Here is a 24,311-nt window from a genome sequence, read left to right as displayed (position 1 = left end):
CTCACCACCCTCACAGTAAAGAATTTTTTCTTAATATCTACTCTAAATGTACCTTCTTCCAGTTTAAAGCTATTTCCCCTTGTCCTTTTGCTACCTGCCCTCATAAAAAGTATCTCCTCATCTTTCCTTATTCTGAGCTCAAGATTCAGGTTATTGTAGTTGTGAGTTGAATTAGAAACTCTTCCTGTTTTTTATAAACTTATGGTTAATATTAAAAGAAAATACTCAAGTGTGGAGAAAGGGCAGGAAGGAGCAGACTTTATTTAGCATGGCAGTTACAGTTTTCTGACTTTTGTACTGGGCATTTTGAACTTTTCTTCCTCTCCTGTTATGAAGGAAGAAGAAAGTAGGATGATACTTTGTAGTGCACTTTGTATTTATCTTAACCAAGTATTCTGCAAGATCATTTCATGTAGGTTTAGGTCTCTTGAAGGGAGTGGAGGGGTAGAAAATTGTTTAAATCTGGAAGTTTTGAGTGTCAGGTCTAGCACTAAAGAGAATATAGCAGTTAGTTACCAGTGTCAAACCAAAGTAGCAGTCCCGATCCTATTACAGCAGCAAATTCCCTTCATGATGTTCCCAAAAATCTTGGCTATAAAGCAACAACAAAACATCATACCTGAAACAGCACCTAGCTGACATAAGCAGAACAATTACTAGAAGACTCAGTAAGACCGTGATCCTGGAAATATTTGTAGCGTGATACGTCTGCTCTAAGCTCGGGGTGTTTCGTGGGTCTTCTTAAAATGAAGTCAAATGCAGTTTTAATTTTCACATGACCTTTTCATCTTGGCACTCTTACAAGTGCAAGTCAGACGAATGAGTTCAGCAAATGACTTTGTTGGGGTTTTTGGTCATGACACTGTTTTTGCTGTAGGACATATATTTATTTTTTCTTAGATCTCTTGGTTTTCACCCGGAGCTGGAACTGGCTTTTGAGTCTTAGCTAAGCCACAAATCTGACTGCAGTTTGGGATTTATGTGGAGCAGTCCATAGTGGCTTAGCAACGTGCTTGACTCTTAACAAGCCTGAACAGAGTGAAAGAATCAACAGCACAACTCTGGAGAGTTGAAATGAGTGCTCGTGAGCTTCTCCAAGTCAGATGAGAGTTCTTGATACAAATTTCTTTGGGTTAAATTTCTAATGTTATTTGCTAGGTTCTCTTTTAGCCTTTTACTTAAGTGGTGAGCTGAGTTTGCCCTGTTTATTCCCAGCCCCTTGTAGCTCATGTGTTGGCAATTGCTCTAACCAGACAACATGAAGAGAAGCATTAGATCTTCTCTATTCTTGTTTTGCAATTCAGAATTCATAGTGTTTGCAGTTTGGTTGTTTTTTTCATCTAGACTCTCCTATCATAGTGCTTCATGCCTTATGTAGTAAAAATTCTAGTGTGCTGATGGGATATTTTGTCCCTTCAGCTTATCGTACCTTTTTTCTTTGTATTAACATCTTTGTGTCTCTTAGAAAGATAGTAAATGATACTAGAAAGCACTAGACTAGATATTGCTGGCAGTGTTGTAAGTGAAAAGCAGTTTTCTGCTATGTTCCTGACATAAGTTTTTAGGACAACTTGACTTTCCTGTCAGGTTTTAAAAGTGCTTAGCTTGTCTTGAAGCAGAAAAGTGTAACAGCAAGTAACAGAAAATTCAGAATTGCATTATGTGACACTTGGTGTGACACAGAGTTGAAATACTGCAGAGCTCTTAGATTCGTATGCATGTACCTATAATGATGGATTATGTAATTAATATGTTTGACAGTGGAAATTGTTTCTATTTCCAGAAAGCATTTTAAAATCATTTTTAACATTGTAACATTCTTAAACATTTAACATATTTTTCTTCTTGATAAATCACTTGTTCCACTAGAGAGGATAGCACCGTCACCAAGATGGACAACCTTTCTAAAATATTTTAGATAGAGAGTATTTCAGTTTCCTGGACTAGAAAGATAAGCTTTTGTTGGCTGTGTGACCAGAAATGATTTTATCCGTTCAGCTAGTCTTATTGCCTATAAAACAAAGTGGCATATTGAACTGCAGCGAGAGGTCAAATACCTGGAAGCTTTAAGTCTGCCAGAAATATAGGTTAGAAGGATGAGGGCACTTCAGCATCTAACTGTGGTTTTCTGGTGCCACCGTCTCCACCAGTAGGTATGTTTCTGGTTTTGGTTTTCACTCTAGGGTGGGAGCTGTCAATGAGCAGGGTACGTGGAGTCAGGTGAGACTGTTAGTCTAGTTTTTTGGAGTAGTATTCAACTCTGCTACCATTTGCAGTAATGTTTTTCCTGGTTTGTCATTGTAATTTATATAATGTTGGTTTCAGTGGTTGTTCTCTGCTTGTTCTTTTTTTCAGACACACAATGAACCCACTGATACAAGATACGGCTAGTAAACAGCTATAAAATGCCCAAATCTGGATCTACAAAAACAGCTCAAATAGAAAATTCTGACAGTGATAGCACTATGGTGGAAAAACCAACTGCAAGAAAGGTAATGTAATTATATTCATGTCTGTTAAGGTTTGGTGGAACAAAGAAAATGTATCGTATCACAGCTTTTCCTGCTGTAATGGAAAATAAATACTTATTTATATTCTGATTTCTTGAATGCAGAGGAAAAAATCCAGTGCAGTTTTTTACATGCCTTCATGTATAAATTTGGGATCAGAATGTATGCCTTTGGTTGCAGCTTGCAACTTAGTTCAAAAGGAAGCTGGATATGTGTTTTGTTCTGTTAATGCATAGTTTCCATATCTTATATGATGTCTTTGTACACTTACAAGAACAAGGATTCATATCTAATTTAAATTTACAGTGCTTTACAAACACATGAAACATTTTTGAAGGGTTATGACAGCACAGACCAAAGAGCAAACGAGTGTCTTAGATTTCTTTGTAACACAGGAACTTGTTCCCTCTCTTGGGAGGATTTGAAAGCCAAATGCTGCGGAAAGCTTAAGAGTAACACCTGTAGAAGTGAGTTTGTGTTTAAAAACTGTACAATCCAGTTTTGAGTGATAGAAAATGAAAGGATACGTGAGGTCTAGTAGTGCTAGTGAAAATAGTATGCCCGTAAGTGTGAAGTATCCTATTACTCTGCAACTTCTAGAAACATATTGCAAGTAACTCAGTTACTGCTGTAGTTTAGCTCTGTTGTATAACTGACGGTACAGCTCACAAGATAAAACATTATTCTTAGTTGTATATTGCCCAATGGAGATGATCCATTTGCCTCCAAAGTGATGCTTAAAGTTATGTTTATAAAAGGAGATTGTGTCTGTAATCATACTTCCTATTATGTTGAAGTCCATCTTTCTTTTTTCATCTTTCCATTCGATGGGTGCATGTAAGATGGGGAGATGAAAAGATTAGAAGGTCCAATATGTGCTTCAAAGTGTTTGCCTTCCAAAAAGATTTATACAGAGCATTAGACTTTTTAGACTCTTCTCAGTTTGTTTTATGGGTCCCAGTAAAGTGAGGCAAAGGCAGATGTTTCTGCTAGCTGTAATAAATTACTTAGATGAAGAGGAAGACTCCAGAGTAAAATACAGAAAGGAAATTGGCTTACTAGTAAATGGGTGGAATAAAAATATTTTATTCCCTTCTTGTTCTTGTTTGGCATATGGTCAACTTAACTGAAATACTGGGAAAGTTAACACTTGGAAAACAAAGGGAGTTTCTGGGGGCTAAAACTATATATAGGTTTTTTTATAGGATTCCTATAGGAATAGGAAGGCTACTGCAGTCAAATCTAGTGATGGTATTTTCTTTTTATTCTTGTAAGTAAATGCATTTTGGCAAGCTTTTAGTTGTTATTAGTTACAAAATCAGTCTAATAAAAATGTTTTCTGGCATAGTGTAATAGGAAGTATTTCTAAAGAAATAAAAACCAACCTTCTGACCCCTGAAAATCCTGAGGGTACGAGTAACAACTGCAATTGATAGGAAAACAACTCTCTCAAGTTTTGTGAATTTAAGAGGAAAAAAAAAAAATCTGTGACAGGTTAAAATGAGTTTTCATTTTTTCACTTTCATCTAAGCTAAAATAGAAGGTTTTCTAAATTTTCTTTTTCAGTATTTCTTAGCTAAATATATGGTTTGAAAAGCTTGGAATGCATTTGGTTATAAAACTGCATAGAAATATACCTATTCATATTTTTATAGTGCTTGTTGCATTTTTTTTCTCCACAAGCTCTGAATTTTGCATACAAACAGCTCTACAGTCTGAGTTAAAAATAGATCAGTTGATCAAAACGAGTTTACTTCTCAGGCTCCTTCTCCTTTTCTGTGCTCCGCTTCTGACTCTCTTCTCACCTCTTCTCCCTCTTGCATGTTACTATATTGGAAAAATGATGCCAGTGTCCTGAAGTGGCCATTGAATCTGCAGCCACTGCCAAAGAAGCTGCCTTAACAGTGATGCTTGCTACCAGTTCAGTATTTGCTGATTGCCTTGAGACCTTTCTCTGCAGGAATCTCCTGCCTCTCATTCCCATAAATTGTCCCTTTCCTGCTGCTAACAGTAGCCGTGCACATGTGCTGAGTCATTTAACCTCCTTGTGCCTTTAACTCAGTGAAACATAGGTAAGCTTCTGAAACACGGGTATATTTTGCCAGAAGAAAACTATGCATAAGTAAGAGTCCTCTTGAATGAAGTTGATAATTGTGCTGGGAACTGGATATACATGATAATAAACATGGTTATTATGAGATAAACATGGTGTCCTTTATTTGTCAGCAGGTAGTGGAGTTGGAAATGTGGCAAATTCTTATTTGTTTCAGGAAGGAATAAAGTAACGTTGTATTTTTAGTAGTCATATAAACACCTTCTGTTGTCACTTTGCTTCTGATAAAGTTTTGTTCTTAGTGAAAAGGAAAGGTGTGTTCACTGGCGAGTTAAAGCTCAGGAGGAGATTGGAATCTGACCAAGAATATGGCTATGGAAACATAATGGTGAACTAATTACATTGATACCAATAAGTAAACTGGTAAACTGCTTACATTTTTACATTCAGTCTTTCATATTGTCCATCTTGGAACACTGTAGTATGAGATGAGCAAAATGTAGGATTTGGCTTGAGGTTGTATGATATAATACTACTACTAACAACACATACTACTGAAAATGTGAGATATTAAGTAAAATTATATAAATCTGTGTTGCAGTTAATGTCCCTGTGTTCACATTTTTAGCGTAATAAATAATTTGTCTTTATTTTGAGAAAAATTGAATGTATGGTAAAGATATTGGATAGTCACTTAACAGTCACACGTGCTGTTTAACACATGAATTGACAATTGGCAGAAATATTTAGCTGGCACTAGGATAACCTGAGGATTTTCCCTTGTACTAGAGAAAAGATGGTCAAAATATTGCCAAAATGTAATCTTTTGGATTCAGCCTTATATGTTATTTGAAATTCAACAGGATAATACTGACATTTGTGTTTGAACCAGAGAAAATCTGGAAGACAAATCTATATTGTCCAAAAACATAGAAGTGGCAAAGTTTGAATTTATAGTAATAATTTTAAGTATATTTAGAAAGTAGTGGGAATTTCTGTAAAACAGATTTTTATTTGCTTCTGTGTCCAATTATATGTGTTTGTTATTGGTGCAGAAATATCTCTGAGCTACTTCTGGAGCTTAATCTCGGTGACTGTAAATGAACAGAAGATAGGTAGTTCAATTACAGATGTTCTCTTATATGCCCATTGATCCACTGTGGGCAAAGGAGCCCTGATGTGGAATTACTTTCACATATAACAGTGCATCGCTGAAATGAACAGTAATGTTAAATGACACCACTCCCTGAAAAACTATTATAGAATACCCTTAGTTAGACCCACAAAGACCACTGAGTCCAACTCCTGGCTCCACACAGACCACCCAAAATTCAAACCCCGTGTCTGAGAGCACTGTCCAGATGCTCCTTGAACTCTGGCACTTGGGGCTGTGCCCGTTGCCCTTTGCAGTCTGTTCCATGCCCACCGCCCTCTGGTGCAGACCCTGTCCCCAACCCACACTGCTCCTCCCCTGGCACAGCTCCATGCTGTTCCCTCGGGCCCTGTCACTGTCACACAGAGCAGAGCTCAGCGCTGCCCTCCGCTCCCTGTGAGGAGCTGCAGCCGCCATCAGACACTTCAACTGTTGCAATTATGTGGCGTACTCTAGACCCTTCCCTGTTACTGTAGCCCTCCTCTGGATGCTCTTGAATGGTTTGATGCCATTTCTATATATTGGGGCCAAATCAGCACCCAGTGCTGGAGGTGAGGCCTCACAGAGCAGACAACCCCTCCCCTCGCCTGGTGGCAGTGTTGGGCCCGGTGCAGCCCAGGCTGTGGGTGGCACACTGCTAACTCAGGTCCAAGTTGCTGTCAGCCATAACCCCCAGATCCCTTTCTGTGGGGCTGATCTCCTGCCTCTTGTCTCCAGGTTGCACATCTATCCAGTGCTGCCTCATCCCAGGTGCAGAATACAGCACTTCCTCTTGTTCAGCTTCATGCAGTTGGTGATTGCCCAGCCCTCCCATTTGTCAAGATCTCTCTGCAAGGTCTCTCTGCCCTTGAGGGAATCAACAGCTCCTCCCAATTTAGTGTCAGCCACAGAGTTGCTCAGTTTATCTTCAGGTCATTGATGAAAGCGTTAAAGAGAACTGGCTCTAAAATGGAGCCCTACAGAACCCCACTAGTGACTGGCCATCAGCCTGATGTAACCTCATTTACTATAACCCTTTGAGCCCGACCCATCAGCCAACTGTTCACCCACTGTATTATGTTTTTGTCTAGCTGTATGCTAGCTGTTTTTTTCGAGGAAGATACTGTGAGAAACACTATTGAAACGTTCATTGAAATCCAAAAAATTGCATCAGCTGGCTTCCCTTTGTGAACTAGGTGTGTAACCTTGTCATGAAAGGAGATTAGATTTGTTAAACAGGACTTTCCCCTTTTGAACCCATGTTGGCTGTGACTAACTTTTCTAAGTAAAAGCTGTAATGGCCAAAAGATATGGTATAAACGTATTCCAATGGTTAGTATGTTAAGACAAAAGAAAAATGCCTTTAGGATTTGTTTTTCCTTTCACAGCTGATAAAATGTGTAGTTTTTATTGGCTGTGAAATTCGCTTAGCTCCTGAACAGAGGAATGTACTGTAGTTTCTGTTGTTACAAGACTTAATCTTTAATGCTTGTCCAGTGGAAGTTGATACTATGCTTACTATGCTGTTCTAACAACCAGTACATTTCTATGTGAATTAGCTGTATTTTCAGGTCTTTTCAGAGCTTAGAAAGTAATTGAGTAACATCCACGTTAATAAAAAAAGCTTATTATCAAATATGCTTTAGGGTACGTGTATTTCTGTTTTGATTGCTTGTCTTGGAAGCTTAAAAGAAAAACTATCTAGAGTGTGTACAGCAGGAATACCATTCAGTGTTTGCAGGAGATATTTTATAGAGGTGAGAACATAAGGAAACTTTAGTTTATCTGAATTTTTACTTTAGGCTGGAAATCTGGAAGTAAATGGTAGATCTGTGGTTCAAAGCAGAAGAACGTTGTTTTGTAAGAAGTGAATTTCATCTTAGAAGACTCCAATAATATTTGTTCCCCAAACCATTTTAATACCGTGCAGAACATGCTTCAGTATGTAATTATCTTTGATAGATGAAAAGAAATGCTTTTTCCTGAGGCTTAGTACATCTGCAAGTTTACAGATTATACGGGACTGTGTTGTCTCCTTTTGTGTGTTATCATTGATTGTGGATGTACCAGAAAATAGAGCTAGAATAGGATATCAAGGTTGTACTGATTGTTGTTAGCCTTCTGAGACTCTTTCTGTTAAGCAGATGACAGATGTCCTTTTCATAGCACGCTAGTATGGTTTTGCTAACACCAAACATTTTTCATGTTGCTACACCTTCCAGTGAGGCATGCATTAAATGTTGAGATGTGCAGCTCTAGTTCATCCATTTGCCCCAGAGCACAATAAGCCATGCTTGATTCTTGACAAATCTTGGCCAGACCTTTTCTGTAAAGCCTTAACTGGTGGAAATTTCACAGTCTCCTTGGGCAGTTTGTTCTGATACTTAATTATGCTGACTGATGCAGAGTTAGATGGCAAGTGGAAGGATAAATAACATTTCCTTGTCTCTTGTTGCAGTCTAAAAACATTAAATGTTCTTTAAGTGTAGCGAACATGGAGCAATAGTTTATGCATCTCAACATTATTCTGTTTTTAATCCATATTTTATTTGGTTAGTTGTTTTCTGACCTTCCGGAAAAAATCCACAGATGTTCTAAATCACAGGTAGAAAAGATATAAGCTTTGTTGTATTTTCACTTCATGGATCACTCGAAACTAATTAATAGATTTGTTCTGGCTGAATTTTGTACTTTGCTTGTACACTACAGAAGAGATGTCCATGCTGTTACAGGACCAGAAGTGGGTGAAACGGTGAATGCTCACTCTTTAAGCTGAAGAGCATGTTCTAACCCACAGCACTTGCTACTTCTCCTTGCTGGAAGTTTAATCCAAGAAGCTGTTAAGAACTAATTTTAACATGCAGTCTTGTGATTGTATGGTAAATTACTTGTACCAGTTTATGTAACTTTTTTTCAATCTTATTCCTTTTGTTTTGTGCTTAGACTATTATTCAAATTAGACCACTTTTCATATCTGCTAGTTATTTTATTATTCATTTGCTAATGCTTTTTTCTTCTCTCTCTTGCCCAGTTGTGTGGGTTGGAAAGTCAGCCACTGGTTATTACCATCATTCTCAGAGGCTCTTTAGTCTGTTCAATAGGCTTTATTACTTGTTTGTATTTATGGCCAAACTTCTATTGGATGCTCACTTATTACCCAGGGTTGCTTCTAGTTTTCTCTAATCAAAGGAAGAACAGCCTTTTATTTTTCACAAATTGTCAAGTAGGTTTATGTTCCTTTTCCACTTTTCAAAAATTAATCTACTAGGGGTTTTACTCAATTTTCTGTTGACTAATAGAGCTATGGAGTTGTAGTCGATACTGCTGGTAATGTATTTCTCTCAAGCAGTTGTCTCACTGACTTGCTTTTTTTCCTCATAGTTCAACCTCTTAGTTTGTGACGTATTTGAAGTTGCTGATGTACCTGTCATGTTTTTCTCACTAAGCATGTTTTATAAGTGCAAAATCCCAGAGTTCTGCATCTAAATATTCCAAGTAACTTGTACCTATATTTTTCATTTCTGAATTTGATACCAGTTAAATAATTTTTTTCATAGATTTTCTGTGATCTTAGTAGATTTTGTCTGAGAAGTTGAAACACTACGCTATTATCCTTGTTGAAATGAAGAGCTTTGTACAGGGATGAATTTGGGGATGGGGTGAAGGTAGGGGCAGGCTCTTAGAGATTTTTGTTACTGTACTGCAGTTTACAGTCTGAATTGAAGTGTGAGCTTTTAAGGTGTTTTTAATGTGATTACTATGCTGTAGTCAGAGAAGCAAACTGGGGTGATCATTAAAGGCCATAAGACTTAGCAAACTCTTATCCAATTTGTATTGTTCCTTTGCATTTAATCAAGGCTCTAATAATGAACAGCAGTTCTGCAGTGATGTATCTGGAAATGCGTATAACACAAAAGATTCTCACTTGAAAAAGAAAGAACTGTTATTGACTATTTTGGTAAAATTACTTTAAAAGGTTTTGGAATGAGCTACTATGTAATACGTACACTCACATACATGTACATTTCTCACATAGTACTCTTTTCAGTCTGTATACATTATGACACTATTCTGATATATGCAAAAATTACTTAGTATACTTTTTATTTGCATTAGAGCAAGGACAAGATTGCATCCTACAGCAAATCTCCAAAAGTGGATAGGAGTGATGTGGGGAAGGAGATGAAAGAAAAGTCTTCCATGAAACGTAAACTTCCTTTTACTATTAGTCCATCCAGAAATGAAGATCGCAATTCAGACACAGGTAGAACCTTTTTATTTCTTTGACTAATTATTTGTTGGTAAAATACATCTTTATTTAATCAATTGTGTATTATGTTTTTACAGTGATATTTTTTTTCCTATAAATAAGGATAGTAAGTATAAGTGTTGCTTCTGATCGTTGCATCTCTGTTTGATAAGTTTTCTTATCAGATATTGCCAAGAGCTTGTGTGATAGTGTACTTCATTTGCATTTTCCAGTTCTTTTCAAACCTCATTCTTTTGTTTCTATTTTAGTCATAAATCTTTCTTTTCACTGTCATCTCTGTAAGTCCATTTGCTTAGATAAGTAAATAGATGAAAATATAATGTAAGTGCCTTCATTTGAAGCCTTGAAGCATTTTTGGGAGAGGGAGAGTGGGAAAGATGGGGAGATGCTTTGTCCTCTGGTAAAAGAAGTTGTTGAGTTTATGGGACTAACAGAACTACCTATGGAGAACAAACTTTTCTTCCAGTTTAATCTACTTTGATCTATTCAGAATACTTCTTCTGCACAGGCTAATAGTTCTTCATGACTTTCCTGTATGTTCTATTATAATTGATTTCAGGGCTTCAAAATATGGCTCTTTTCTAGTTAAGATGGAAGAATCTGGGTGTTGTAATTCTAAGAGTAACACTTACCTCCTAGGTTTCATGATTAGACATATGCCACAGTCCAGCAAGAATTCCTTTGACAGCAAGACAGTAGCCATGGCCTTTTGTAAGGCCACCAGAAGATGTTCTCATAGGTTCAGTACTACAGTTTCTCATACAGTGCTTGTTATAAATTTATTTTTTTTTAATAAAAGGTGCTTCTGTTAACATGCTTAGAATTACATGCAAGGTAAGAATATGTACTGATGTACATGCTTAAGTTTTGCCTAGGACTGATTTCATGAAGACGGTTTGGTTCTTAGATGTTACATATATATATCTCCCTTAAAGAAAATATGCTATGAAATCCAAATTTAAAATATCTGCATTATAAAACAATACTTTTGGATTTAGAGTTCAGTTTTTAGCATGTTTATAGTATTCTGAAGTCTTATACTATTCATAATAACACTTGATTCTGAAAAGACCGTATTTAATTTACAAGTACGCTCCCAGCATTTGATTTGTTGAATTTATTGCTTGGTATTATGCCATAACTCTTTTTCCTAATGGGACTAAATATATTTAGAAATCATTTCAGCGTTTATCTTGTGCTTGCTAAGTTGTAGCAGAGGTATTATTGCAACAGTTCAAGTACGGGGGATAAACACTTAATAGAATAATAAGGGCACATAGCTTTAACCACTGTGTAGCAAACATTTCTGCTTTTTCTCTAATTCTTTGTTGACACATTGCAAATTTCTGAATGCATTGCTGCTGAGGTAGGAAGACAAGATAACTGTGCTCTTGGACAGATGAGGAACTTGGTACATAAGCTTTCCAAAGGCCATAGGGGCTGGAGCATGATTGTGACAAAAAACAAAAAACCAAAAATAAGAAAGAACTAAAAATCCCACAGATCTTGTAATGCTGATTCAGTACCAAACCAACGGGATTAGAGCAACGGGCCACTTGTGTTGCAGCCAAGTTTGGCACTGAAATGAATTATGACTGACATCAGTGAGTGTGAAATGCAACGCTTCTTCTAAAACAAGCTTGGCTGTAGACATTGAAAAGATTTCCCATCACCTGACCATCTTTTTGTCATATTTTCTTCAGTAGTTTCATTTTTTCTCCATACTCCCATATTCCACCCAAAATGCTCCTCATCCTGTTTTTTTGGTTTGGTGGTGTGATGTGGGTTTTGGTTTTGGTTTGTTTTCATATTCTTTATTTCAATATTGTCCAGAAACATAAAGTGGGAGTGAACTTGCACAGCTAAAGTGAATGTTAACTTCATTTGTAAATGTCTTTTAAAAATTTTAATTACTAATAAACTATTTGCAGATTTAATTTTACATCCAGTCAATTCTGGCAAGAATGCAATCACACATTACTGACAGTATCCCGTAGTAGCTGAGACTCTAAAACAATTCATGCTTTTTATCAGGATTTACATTTAAAGTGGTGCTTTTGCCTAAGAAACTGCTGTAGTAAACTAATGTAAAATACTTTCAAGTCTAGCTTTTAGATTACTTCCTTTACAATTTCATATAGGTTAGGACCAAATTTTGCTGTCTAATGCGATCATTCGGTGCCAGTTGCAATGCCTGTGGTGGCTAAGTCTGCCCAGAGCTGACATCTAATGTGAGTTATGGGAGATCTGTGGACTTCTGAAAGGGCCAGTGAGATAACTATATAACTATCTTCAGTCAAGAGCAATCTAGTCTTAGTTTCTTATTTTGTTGTGCAGGCTGTCTATTATGTACTTTGCTGTTATTTGTTTGAGCAGATCTATGTTGAATGTACTGTCCTTTGAATCCTAAGCTGATGACTCTCTTACTACATCCCCATTCTGTGATCAAGATCAGCCACTAAAAGCTAATGATATATAGATAGATAGGTATGATTGATAGATATCAAATTTAATTGCGATACAGCATTAGCCCTTGTTGAAGCTAATCTCCAATAATCCTCCAAAACGTTCTACATGCCAACTTTGTGTAAAACTGGTGAAATTGATGGTGGAAGAGGAAACATTTTTCTTACCCTCTCTCTTTAATAAAACAACTCATGTTTGTGATTATCAGAGTGAGAACAACAAGCAAGTGCTGCTATTGCAAACAAGTTTATTTGCTCACTCCACTGTACTAGCCTGAAGAAAAAAACAACTGTGTTTCTCTATGTAATTGAATGTAACTGCAGACTGGAAAAAATCTTTCCATTGTGAAGATAAGCACAAGTATTTTTATTTATTTATTTATTTATTTGTAATCTTGTTGCATAGTTGGCTATTTACAAAGACCAGCAAGAGTTACAATTAGACACTAATCTGTCTGTCTTTCCTTAGAAATTGTCTTCTAGATTTTCTGTTTCTAGTAATATGTTGATACTGTTTTCGGCCTCCTTCAGTTTCTTTCTCTAAGGCAGTCCAAACACAGTGCAGTCATGTTTTTGGACCTTTAAATGACAACTAGAAAGAACTGTTGTATGTTCTATATGGATCTCTTATTAACAGTTTATATACTTACACTTTGTATGGGCACTAGGATTAGAGAAGCTATTAAAAGGATTACTTGACTGTTCAACTGTTGCATCTTTATCTCTTGTTTGGGCTAAAGGCAGGAAAGTAGATATGTTTTTGTGCATGTTTATGTAAGTTCAAGTAAGCATCTGTCATAAGTTTAATTAGGTATCACAACAGCACCTTGATTTCTCTGAAGTATGCCATGTTCTGTGAGTTCCCTTCATGGCATTCTAATTCTGTTTAACTGAGTATAGGAAGCAAAAGTCAATCATAGTGTGTTACCAACTTAAATCAGGTTATTGTGATCAGATGGAGCTCTCTAAGTCTTGTTCTTTTAACTTTATTGTCTGCAGATTTATTTGCAGTCTTGAAGTGTCTTCTGCTGTTGTCAATAGTAAGGATATTTCTTTCTGGGTGTATATCATTTAGTCTTTTAACTACCATTCATTTTATAGCAAGCTCTTTTTGCTTTATTTCCTTCATCCACCAAAGTGGTTATTTTATGATAAAACATTTTGTTAGCTTGGCATGGTTTGTTTTGAGAAATCTATGTATTATGTTATTTACCAATTTATTTTCCTAAAATATTTAGGAATTAGTTGACCCAGAATTTGTAATTTATCTAAACCCAGAAAAATAGGTATATTGGTTATCTTAGGTTATAATCTATCATGCTTAAATTGTCCTTTTTTGCTGGTGACTCTGATGTTTCTCCTGACAGTAGAATTAAGCTCTATAAGTAAATTTAATGAAACTCTTCTGCCAGGAAAAAAGGCACTTAAATGCACCTAAAGCTCCGTTTCACATAGCTATATTATTTTTGAACTTTATTTTTGAAGCCCTGGATTGAAAGATTACTTTCCTACAAGGAGTGTTATCTGTTTAGACTTGGCTGCGTATTATGAAGGTTATTTAATAAAGACAGTTGAACAGGAATCCATGTGAAGAGCTTTGATTTTATTTAATAACAAGTAAGAAATTGCCTGGTGTTCTGACCACTGACAAACACACAAAAATGGCAAGAAAGCAAATATGAAGGAAGATATTTGGGTTATATGTAGCAGATACAGGGATATATATTGGGATACAGTGTTTGAAAACAGAAAGTATTCAAAATTTAAACAATGTTACATTAAAAAAAGAAATCTTCAGCAGTCAATTTTACAGTGAAATTCTACATAAATTGTTATTATCTTCCTGTTATGGAAGTTTTTATTGTATTTATCTAAAAGGACAGGGCTCCAGATTAAGCTGGAATTTTCCTGCTGATTGAAGCAAACCGTACTGTGAGATGATAGTCTTGGAGCAGTGAAAACAAATCTTAAATATTATACTTTACTGTAAGCTCAATGGAAGTTCCTAGTCATTGAAGTGAATATCTTCTTACAGGATGGACTGTGGCAAATTAATTATCACGTGCACCTGCTGCAGTCTTGAGAGGCTTTTATTTTACTTAGCTATTAATTGCATTTGTTTTCTGTATTGAGCTTTTCAGAGCTTTCTGAAAACACCTATGAATTCTAATATAGATTTTAATAATCATGTCCCTTGGCTGGTAATGGCCCATAACTTGGTGAGAACAACTGCGTTTTTATTTGGTAGTTGTAATTGGTAACATCTAGAAATGTTTTGCAAAAGCTAATCTGTCAGTGAATTGGGTTATCGGGTACGACCTTGAGGTTGTTTGACAAAGCTTGACAGGATACATGAGTCAATTGCACTTTGTAATACTTCTGGAAAATTGATTAAAAAAGAAAAGAAAACAGATAAAGAACTGTGTAACACACATATTGGGGAAAAAAAAAAAAAAAAAAAAAGGTGAAATATCATCAAAGTATTTATTTCACTATTACTTTGATGTGTTATTTTTTCAAGCTGAGTATACCTATAAAACTGTAAGGAGTAATTTAGAAAGAAAATGAATGTGTTTTTCTGGAAGAGAATCATGAGCAGTAAATAGTGTGAGCTATGAAACAGCAAATCGTACCAGACAAACAGAAATGCATCGTTTTGATGGAAGTACTGCATTAATTGATGAAGGGTACAGAGTATTTCTCCTTAGAGAGGAAAGGCTGAAGCTTTTTCATTTCATTGTAGTTTTTTACTTTAAGTTTCCCTGTATGCAGTTTTTCTACAAATAGGGTAGCAGTGTCGAATGTATTTTTAGATGTTCAGAAATGTGAAATGCACACAGGTTAGAAAAATCTCAACATTCGTGTACGTAAAAGGGATCTCCTTGTCTCCTTCTGTCCTTTTAAACATGATGGGTATGTTTTTTAGGGTGCTTTTTGCATGTACATAGGTCTGTACCTTTCAGTTCTTAAAATGATCTTGGTCATAGTTGTTTATATTTGGTTGCTGTGGAATTTAGGATGTGCACTCCCTACGTGATTTCCTGTGCCTGAAGAGCATTGCATTACTGTCGCCTGTGTATGTAATCAAGCCTAGAAGATGAGATTTAGAGAGAGCAAGGAAGGCAGAAAATGACTTAAAGGGGAATAAATGAAACAAAGAAAAGCAGAGAGGGCTGAAGATGGAAGTGTAGAAAAGTAGAAGATAACAAGGATCAGTTCAGGACTTAATGAAATGTGGAATGGTTCGTACTTAGGAACACCAGTGGGACTTAAGCTTCTTATATGTCATTTCTATTAATTTTTCCTTCTCTGCAGAAAGTTAGCAGAGTCTGCTTCAGTGGAATCTTGCAAGACTTTCATCCTTTGCAGATGACGGACTTTTAATAAAGCTTTTGTCATACGGGTATTTTGAGGTTGACACTTAGGACAGGAAGCTGAAAGACCAGTATAGATCACGGGGTTAGTAATGAAATGAAATGGCTGCTAGTGTCCTCCCCCAACTGTGAACAGTACCTACCAAATGGTAGTCGGTTGCAGTAAGAATAAAATGTAAGGTATTTTACTTAAAAGATCAGTGTGGCAATCACAATTACTTAACCAATAGTAAACAATCTACAACCACACTTTAGTATTTAAGTACTGTAAAGTACCTACCTCAGCAAGCCACAGAAGAGGAAGTGGACAACAGCAGTTCTTCCTCCTTATTGAATTCTGCCAATGTCTTTGTGGGTAGTAGTGAAGTCTGGAGGGCAATATGATGTTACCCACCCATAACTGTAGAGTGTGGAGTCAGGTCTGACTTTTTACAGGCCTATTGGAAAGGGGAAGGGCAGAGAATCTACCAGAAGTATAGGTTATGGCAGAAGGAACAGGATCTATGGAAAAACTAATCATGAACCTGAGCTTTTAGAGAAAGCAACCAAGGGAATTATTAACTCAGATCTTTGAGATGTTGTTTCTGTTGAGTCTATTTTGGAATAATCTTCAGGCTTTGCCTTCTTGGCGGTATCAGTTAGATTTAAAAAAATAACTCTTTCATAAGTTTTAATTCCAAATCACTGAGCATGTCTGCTTTCAAGCAGTAATTTTAGCAGCTCTGAAGAGAAAGGTAGATATGATAGATCTAACACGTAAGTAATGTAAGCTACTTGCAAATTAAGAACAAGAATTTACCAAGGTAGTTAAAGAGCAGTTGCCTGGAAAACTGAGATAACCAGAAGAAATCAACAGGCTTTTGACTATAAATAAATACAAGCTGATATCCATACCCAGAAAATACAGATAAGAAACCAGGCAGGGAGATGTTTGGAATAGTTGTACCAGAAGAAATACGATGGATTGAGATGTATTGTATTGATACCAAGATCATGAGATCTAGTCACTACTCAGAAATCAGATGCTTTGTTATACATCAAGCCATATGCTTCTGGTTGATATAGGAAAAACTGATACAGAAGAATGTAGGAAGAATATTTGACAAGGATGGAAGACATAGACCAAAGTTTCCAATTTGCGTAATTAACGTTCTAGTTTTTAAATTTGTTAGGCTATTAAAAAGTTGTCTGATTTCAGAGCATGCTTAACTGATCTGGAGATCAGTGAGAATCTGTAGGTACTAGTTGATCTTAAATGTTTTTTTAAGTATCTGACATGATTCTCTGAAAATTGGAATCGTGACTAAGTCTTACTGTTGTGAAACAGGTTTTTCAGCTTTTATAATTTTCTTTATTCCTTCCTTCTTTTAAGCTGTTAACTTTTTATCCTGGTACGACAGGCAAAAAAAAATTCAATGCAAATGCAACAGTTTAGAGATATAGTTTCTACTTTTTATCAACTGTCATCAGTCTCCAATTTGCATACATTGAAAGGATGGTTTTATTTCTAGGCATATGTTATAGATTAACAGCAGTTTGACTCTTTTAACATTAATATTTCCAGAGAAGGAAGGTCCGGAGAAAAAGAAAGTGAAGAAGGATGCTGGAAATAAGAAATCAACACCTGTTAGCATTCTTTTTGGTTATCCTCTGTCAGAGCGCAAACAGATGGCACTTCTTATGCAGATGACAGCAAGAGACAACAGTCCAGGTGATCCTACAAAGCTAACACTTCTTCTTTCTCTTTGTTTAATTCTGACCCCATTAGAATACTATGAACCCAGCAGTTTTTCTACAATGCTTGATTTTTTATTGGAAGACTTTTGAATTATTATTAATTCTGGTAAAACTTTGTCTTCTGTAGAAGAGTAATCTGGTAAAAAAAAAAAAAAATTCCTGACCTTCTGTATTTGTTGTGTGTAATTGTTCGCATTATGATATCTGTAGAAGATGAAAATCAGTTTTCCTTCTTTGATTATTTACCTGGATACTGTACCATACATTTATTTAAACTGAAATGATATCTACTTCTGTTTTCATTTGGGAGGAAGCTGAATAATCCCCTTAGGATTTAATGGTGGAGGAAGATGCTTTGTTTTTTGACTTGGAATTTCAGACTATCCGTGGTTCAGTTGTATATATTAAATAATAATAATAATAATAATAATAATAATAATAATAATAATAATAATAATAATAATAATAATAATAATAATAAATCTTTATGTATGATGATATTGTACAGGTGTTTTTACAAAATCTGCATTTAAAAGTGAGATTTTTTTTTTTTAAAAAGAGCCAAGTAGCTGTGTTCCACTGCATTTAAAACTGTTTATATGTAGAGAAGAGCAAGATGGTTTCATGGCAAGAGGAGGTATCTTTATAAGGCTCTTCTGGAATACTGCAGGGGACAAAGGCATATTCTTTTTTCTCTCATGCTGGGAAATTCTGTTTGTATATAAAATACTGGTGATGTTTTGTCTTGCTTTAGAAAAATAAATTAAGCCAGAGTATGTGAACTTTCCTAGTTTGGATAGGATTCATCTGTTCTTGAAACCTATATTTAAAACAGAAAAACTTTGCAAGGCATCCTTTTTCACATTGCAAGTATCCATTGTGTTGATACATATGAAGTGTCAATCACATCCCAAATTATTCGCTAGTAATTATCATCTTCAAATACAAGCATTAAAATGAAGCAAAAATACTGTTAAGTGAGTATAAATGACGGTTTAAAAACTTATTTTGTAGATTCCAACCTAAATCATCCTCTGCAAACAACACCAGCACAAAAGAAAACTGCAAGCTCCTCTTCAAGACAAAAAGACAAAGTTAACAAGAGAAATGAACGAGGGGAAACTCCTTTACATATGGCAGCAATTAGAGGGGATGTTAAACAAGTTAAGGAGCTTATCAGTTTAGGTGCAAATGTGAATGTGAAAGATTTTGCAGGTAAGTTGATATATGTTTGCCTACCTGTACAAATTCAAAATTACTGCTGAAGTTATTAACAGAGGTTTAAGTTGACATGCTGTATGCAAATGAAAAAAAGTTTCAGTTTATTTTTTTCTGTTCGCAGTGGTGATACTTGGATGCTACTATATAGTATCTTACTGGTGTGGTGTATTAATATGTGGAAATTTCAGTTGTGGGTTGGACCTTTCCGTATAAGAATGTGTGCGTGCTTGCTGAATTTTGAAGAAGGGAATTCTGTAACTAGTAATGGGATTATAGAACGTGTGAAGACAAGCAAAGGCTAACAGTAGCATTATAATATATGTTGTCTTACTGGAACAGCTATTATGCACCAAAGCAGAACCAATGTGGGGTAGATTACGGTTGTCATCTGTAGTTAGAGTTCACTAATTGCCAGCTGTTGATTGGTCAGATACAAAGACAAGTACTGAGATAAGTACTTGCTGTTTTACCTTGAACAGTATGAATGGATGTAAGAAGCAGCTGAGATATTGGATAGAGATTTATAGCTTTGAAGCGGGTTGAGGTTAGGAGGGGTGAAACAGTAAAGGAGAAGGATAAATCAGGGGATGTAGGTTTGGGTGAGATATGAGGGTTATTGTGGAGGTGGGATCTAGGAGGCGTCTATAAAAGGTAAGATTCAGTAGATGCTGTTCTCTTAAATGCAAGGACAACTCCTAAAATAAATAGAAATGGTAAGTGCACATTATGAACTGCCTGCTTCTCATCATTAGCCATTAAGCATTGGGTTTGGGTTTTTTTACATTCACAGTAGGGGTAAGTGAATTGTGGGAAGATAGGGAAACAAGAAAAAGAGCAATGTCTTTGGTCGTTTTGTTGCATTTTTTTTCAAAAAGGCTGTGCTCACAATATGAAGCTTGAAGAGAATTTGACAAAGTTCATGGCATCCCAAGGGAATAAAGAAAGTACTGAGAGTACTTGTTGGTATTGTTAACTGGCAGAGCTAGCAGAATAACCAGTTCAGAGTTTTTATAGTCATTGCATAATGGAAGCAAAAATGTAATGAAAGTTTGGATGAGAATTTTGACTGAATCTATGAAGCAGCCTGCTATGGATGCTCAGATTGCAAGTCTGAATGGTTCTTACGAGAGCTATATTCTGTGGGAATGATGAGATGAGTTGAAGTCGCAGGTCTCAGTGAATTTAAGAATGATGTGGTATGATTAGCTAACATCAAGAGAAGATGTTATTGAGATGGACTGAAGTTCTGATTGTAGTTAAGAAATAGATCAGTGATTTCTTGGGGTAACTGAATTGGTATTTCAAGATGAGGCTGCCCAGGACTGCTTTGTAGAGAAAGAGAAAGGAAGCAGAAGCAGAATCCAGTGAGGTCTTTGGAGAAGCTGAGGGGGGAGATGAGGATATTCAGAAGGCAGACCCATAGAATCACAAGGAGAATAGAAACAGTTCCAAAGGAGATGTCATGTGTTAACCTTGACCAACTGCCTGATGCCCACCCTGCCACTTTCTCACTGCCCTTTTCTCACTGAACAATGGAGAAAGATGTGGAAAAAGCATCTTGAATCAAGAAGAAGATCAGTAGGAAAAACAGTTTAATAGGAAGAGCAAAAGCTGCAAGTGCAAGCGAAGGAAAAAGGAATTCCTTCACTACTTTGTGCAGTCCTACAACATCCTGAGAATCTGGTCCTCATCATATACAATGGTTGCTTTGGATGACAACTGCTATAACCTCAAATATCCCCAATTTCTTACTCCTTTTGTTGAGGTTTTTATTGCTGTCCATTACTTCATAAATACAGAATATTTCTTTTGTCCAGTTGGGTCAGCTGTCTTGGCTGTGTCCCCTCCCAGTTTCTTACCCACTTCCAGTTTATTTATCTGGGGGAGAAGGGCAAAAGAAAGAGAAAGCCTTAATACTGCAAGTACTGGTCAGCAGTAGTCAAACAACTGGTGTATAACCAACATTGTTTACCCACAAATGCAAAGCACAGCACCGTATGGGCTGCTATCAGTTAACTTTATAACTTCATTCCAGACAGACCCTGTACAGACATAAAACTAATTTTAGAAGTCGGTGAAAAGATGAGAACACTAGAGAGCTTGTTCTGGAAATCAGTTGGGAGCAAGTCATTGAGGAGTTTGATTCAGAGCACTGGAATAGATACAGATGGGTAATAGAATAGATCGAGGAATCATAGGAATAGATCAAGTGATATCATATCCATTCGTAATCCAATGTGAGTAGAAAAGGTGGCTGAGCTTCAAATTCCTGTGTAAAGGAAGAAGTCAAGAAGAAGGAGAATATTTGAGGAGTGAGTCATTAGTGGAGAAAAATAAGAATTTAGGGTGCAGTGAAGTTTAGAGAATTAAGAGTTTTTTACCTAAGAAGTTGGTGGAACTAAAGGAGGAGAAAATGAATTAGTAATGGAGGAAGTACCCTGCTCATGGAGTATTTGCCAGAACAGTACTGCTGTGTGAGAACAGGAGTAAAGGAAACAGATGTTAAGAGAGAGCCTCAGAGACCACCAGTGTTGACTAGTGAGATATTTTGATAGGATTGAAAGGCAAAGCAGTAAAACATTGAGAAGTATGAACTGTGGAGAGAATTAAGTATGTCATTGTTAGGAGGAAGAAGACAGACATCAAAAGATGGGGAGCAGGATAGTGTTTTTGTTGTGGATGAGTGGAAAAAAGGCAAATGTCAAGAAAATGGAAAGAAAAAGGTTGCAGCCAGGCAGTGCTAGAAGTGAACGAGCCAAGTGGTGATGGAAAAAAAATAGTTTTTGAAGTTCAAGAATATGTGTTTTACTACAGAATAAGTTAGAAGCATTATTTGTTGGTGGTGGTTGATTTTCTTTTGTTGTTTGGTTGGTGGTTGGTTTTATTTTTATTTTTTATTAAGTATAATGTCAGAAGTTGAGTGAGAGATGTAGATGAGGAATTTCCTTAATGAAGGAGTAGATAAATCACGAGTTTCTGAACAGAGGTATGAGACCATTGCTTGCAAAATGCAGAGCTGAAGTGAATAAACTCTTCCAGGCTTGCACTGGCTATGTTATAAAGTGGAACTGGAATCCCCTTCCAGAATCAGACTTTGAAAAGATACTGAAGAACAGCCTGGAAGCTCAGAGTATCAATGAAATGGGAGAAATCAAGTAGGGGAGAGGAGATTGAGGTATGGAGTGTAGAAAATACAGATTTGTCATCTTCGGCTGAGGTCTGCTGCAGAAAATGAGAAGCACCTAAATTTAAGATTATTGATATGGAAATAAAATTGTATAGTTAATTGTGAGGGCTGGAGTTGCTAAAGCATGTGCTCACTAGATGGATGGTGTTACCCTTTCCTGAACTATTCTGAGTATAATTTGAAGTGTTTCAAGCATGTAGAGTTTTGTAGTGCACGAGAAAGCAAAACCAAACTAACCCCTAAATTTCCAACTTATGTTTACCACTCTTTATTATAGGTTGGACACCACTGCATGAAGCTTGTAATGTTGGTTACTATGATGTTGCTAAAGTCCTGATTGCAGCAGGAGCTGACGTGAACACACAGGGTTTGGATGATGATACGCCACTTCATGATTCTGCTAGTAGTGGGCATAGAAATGTGAGTGTGCTGTGAGAGTAAGGGAAGCAATTAAGTGGTTTGAAATGCTCAATCATTAGAACAAGTCCTAACTATACTGACTGGTCCTGTGGGGTTTTGTGATACTGTTTCTGCTGTTTTGGGGACATCTTAAAGCTTTTTTTTGGTTTTCTTTTCCATCCTGCTTTCATCATAACTGTATAGTGAGCTATTCTCTACCAGTATCTGCTTTTTAAAATGCTTTAAATTTAACTTTTACTTTTAAAATAGGTATCTTAATGATTTTTGAGAGATTTATATCATGTTGAGTTCTCAGTAGTAAAACATCTCCAAACCATATACGGAGGGTTTAAAGAAATATATTTTATTTCAATTCATACAGGAATGTAGGACATGTGTTTCTGATGTTTCTGTATCCATATAATTATGGACAACTTTCTTTAATCTTCTCCATTAGCTCTTCTAACGAGCAGATTATGGATATTTGGTCTTTGCATTTTAGTTGTTATTTTGTGTTACCAACTTTACAGATAGAAGTTTGGAATTGAGTTACATGTTATTCACCTTTCATGTCCAATGGAGGGTTTTTATGTTGGTGAATTAATACTTTTGGAAAACCTAAAGGTTCCTTTCTTTAATGCTGCAGATTGTGAAGTTGTTGCTTCGACATGGTGGAAATCCATTTCAGGCCAATAAGCACGGAGAGAGGCCTGTTGATGTAGCTGAAACTGAAGAGCTGGAAATGCTGCTGAAAAGGGAGGTACCTATCTCTGATGATGAGGACAGTTGCTCAGGTAACAGTAGCCATTTCACTGCATACTTCCTGAAGTGATTCAATTAATCTGAAATTTGATGGTTTTAAGCTTTTGTATAGTGTTAGTTAGGAAGACTTGCTGCAGTTAGCAAGTGCAATTTTTAAGATTGTTTTCTACTTTTAGAACTAATTTTCAAATCTTTATATTGAATTGAATTGAATTATCCGAAATGTATTTGCTTTTTTTTCTCTCCATTAATCTCTTTCCACCCTCCTAATCAACTCTACCTTAGTATGATTTTATTGGAGAAAAATATGAGATAACACTGTATTTATTAGTTTTACTTATTAAGTTACTTATTTGGAGTACAAAGATGTTTTCAAGAGGTCTTCTTGGGAAGAATATCTCCAAGGCCACTTTGGGGATATTCCTCAGTAGAGGAACTGGGAGCAAGAGTTTCACATGTGCAGAACTTGGTAATGCTTGCTCAGTAAACAAGTTACTGTCCATGGAGGAGCAGAACTTTCTCTGCAGCTTCCTGAGGAGTCAGGATTAAGAGTAGAGGTGATCTATCTCCTGTACTCCCACTGCTTTACCTTTTGTCATTCATGAGGAACAAGTAAGCTGTCTGATGTGTTTGAAATGGGAAAATACTGTTTAGAACAAAGTAAAGAAGGACAGGGAAAGGAGAAGCAGCAGCCACCTTATAGGAAAAGGTGAAGGGAAGGGCACAGTCAAGCTGCAAGGATTGATTATAGTTGAGCAGATGATGCCATGTACATAACAGAGATAAATAAAAAACAGAGGGAATAAAAAACTGATAGCACAAACAAGTGACATGTTCTGAATGCTGCAGATAATGCAGAAGATAATGGGAGCTCCTGAGTTCTGTTTTATTGATGTTGTGATTCTCTTCCTTTAAGAAAATGATGAACAAAATGATAGATTCAGCTGGAAAGACTTAAGTTAGAAGAATCTTATTTGGAGGGAACAGTACATCCAGAAATATTTCTGAAAGATTTTTTAGTACTAGTTTTGTCATGATCAAGTGGTGATAATGCTACATATGTTGTGTAAAATCCAACTTCACCAACAGCTGAGAGATTTCCATTGTTCAGTTGAACAATTCAACTGAATTCAAGTTCAGCTTGAACTGCAAGTTCAGCTTGCAGTTTTGAACTTGCAAATCAGGACTCTCATTACAGCAT

General features: G+C 36.3%; 1 protein-coding gene across 3 annotated transcripts in view; it reads left to right on the top strand.

Annotated features, from left to right (window-relative positions):
• The window catches only part of ANKRD12 (ankyrin repeat domain 12), a 56,312-nt gene that overhangs the window by 15,826 nt on the left and 16,175 nt on the right, over positions 1 to 24,311 (top strand). For all 3 annotated transcript variants that reach the window (XR_001553436.2, XM_015855254.2, XM_015855253.2), the window contains exons 2-7: positions 2,356 to 2,492; positions 9,812 to 9,959; positions 17,369 to 17,515; positions 18,556 to 18,756; positions 22,227 to 22,369; positions 22,995 to 23,142. Coding sequence is in view for 2 of the 3 variants with exons in the window: in XM_015855254.2 (XP_015710740.1) it covers positions 2,406 to 2,492; positions 9,812 to 9,959; positions 17,369 to 17,515; positions 18,556 to 18,756; positions 22,227 to 22,369; positions 22,995 to 23,142 (874 nt within the window). In the remaining variant the exon portion in view is untranslated. The remainder of the gene's footprint in view (positions 1 to 2,355; positions 2,493 to 9,811; positions 9,960 to 17,368; positions 17,516 to 18,555; positions 18,757 to 22,226; positions 22,370 to 22,994; positions 23,143 to 24,311) is intronic.

This window comes from Coturnix japonica, chromosome 2 (assembly GCF_001577835.2).
Source record: "Coturnix japonica isolate 7356 chromosome 2, Coturnix japonica 2.1, whole genome shotgun sequence".
NCBI lineage: Eukaryota > Metazoa > Chordata > Aves > Galliformes > Phasianidae > Coturnix > Coturnix japonica.
Note: the sequence above shows the minus strand (reverse complement) of the source record. Positions and strands in the feature narration are given on the sequence as shown.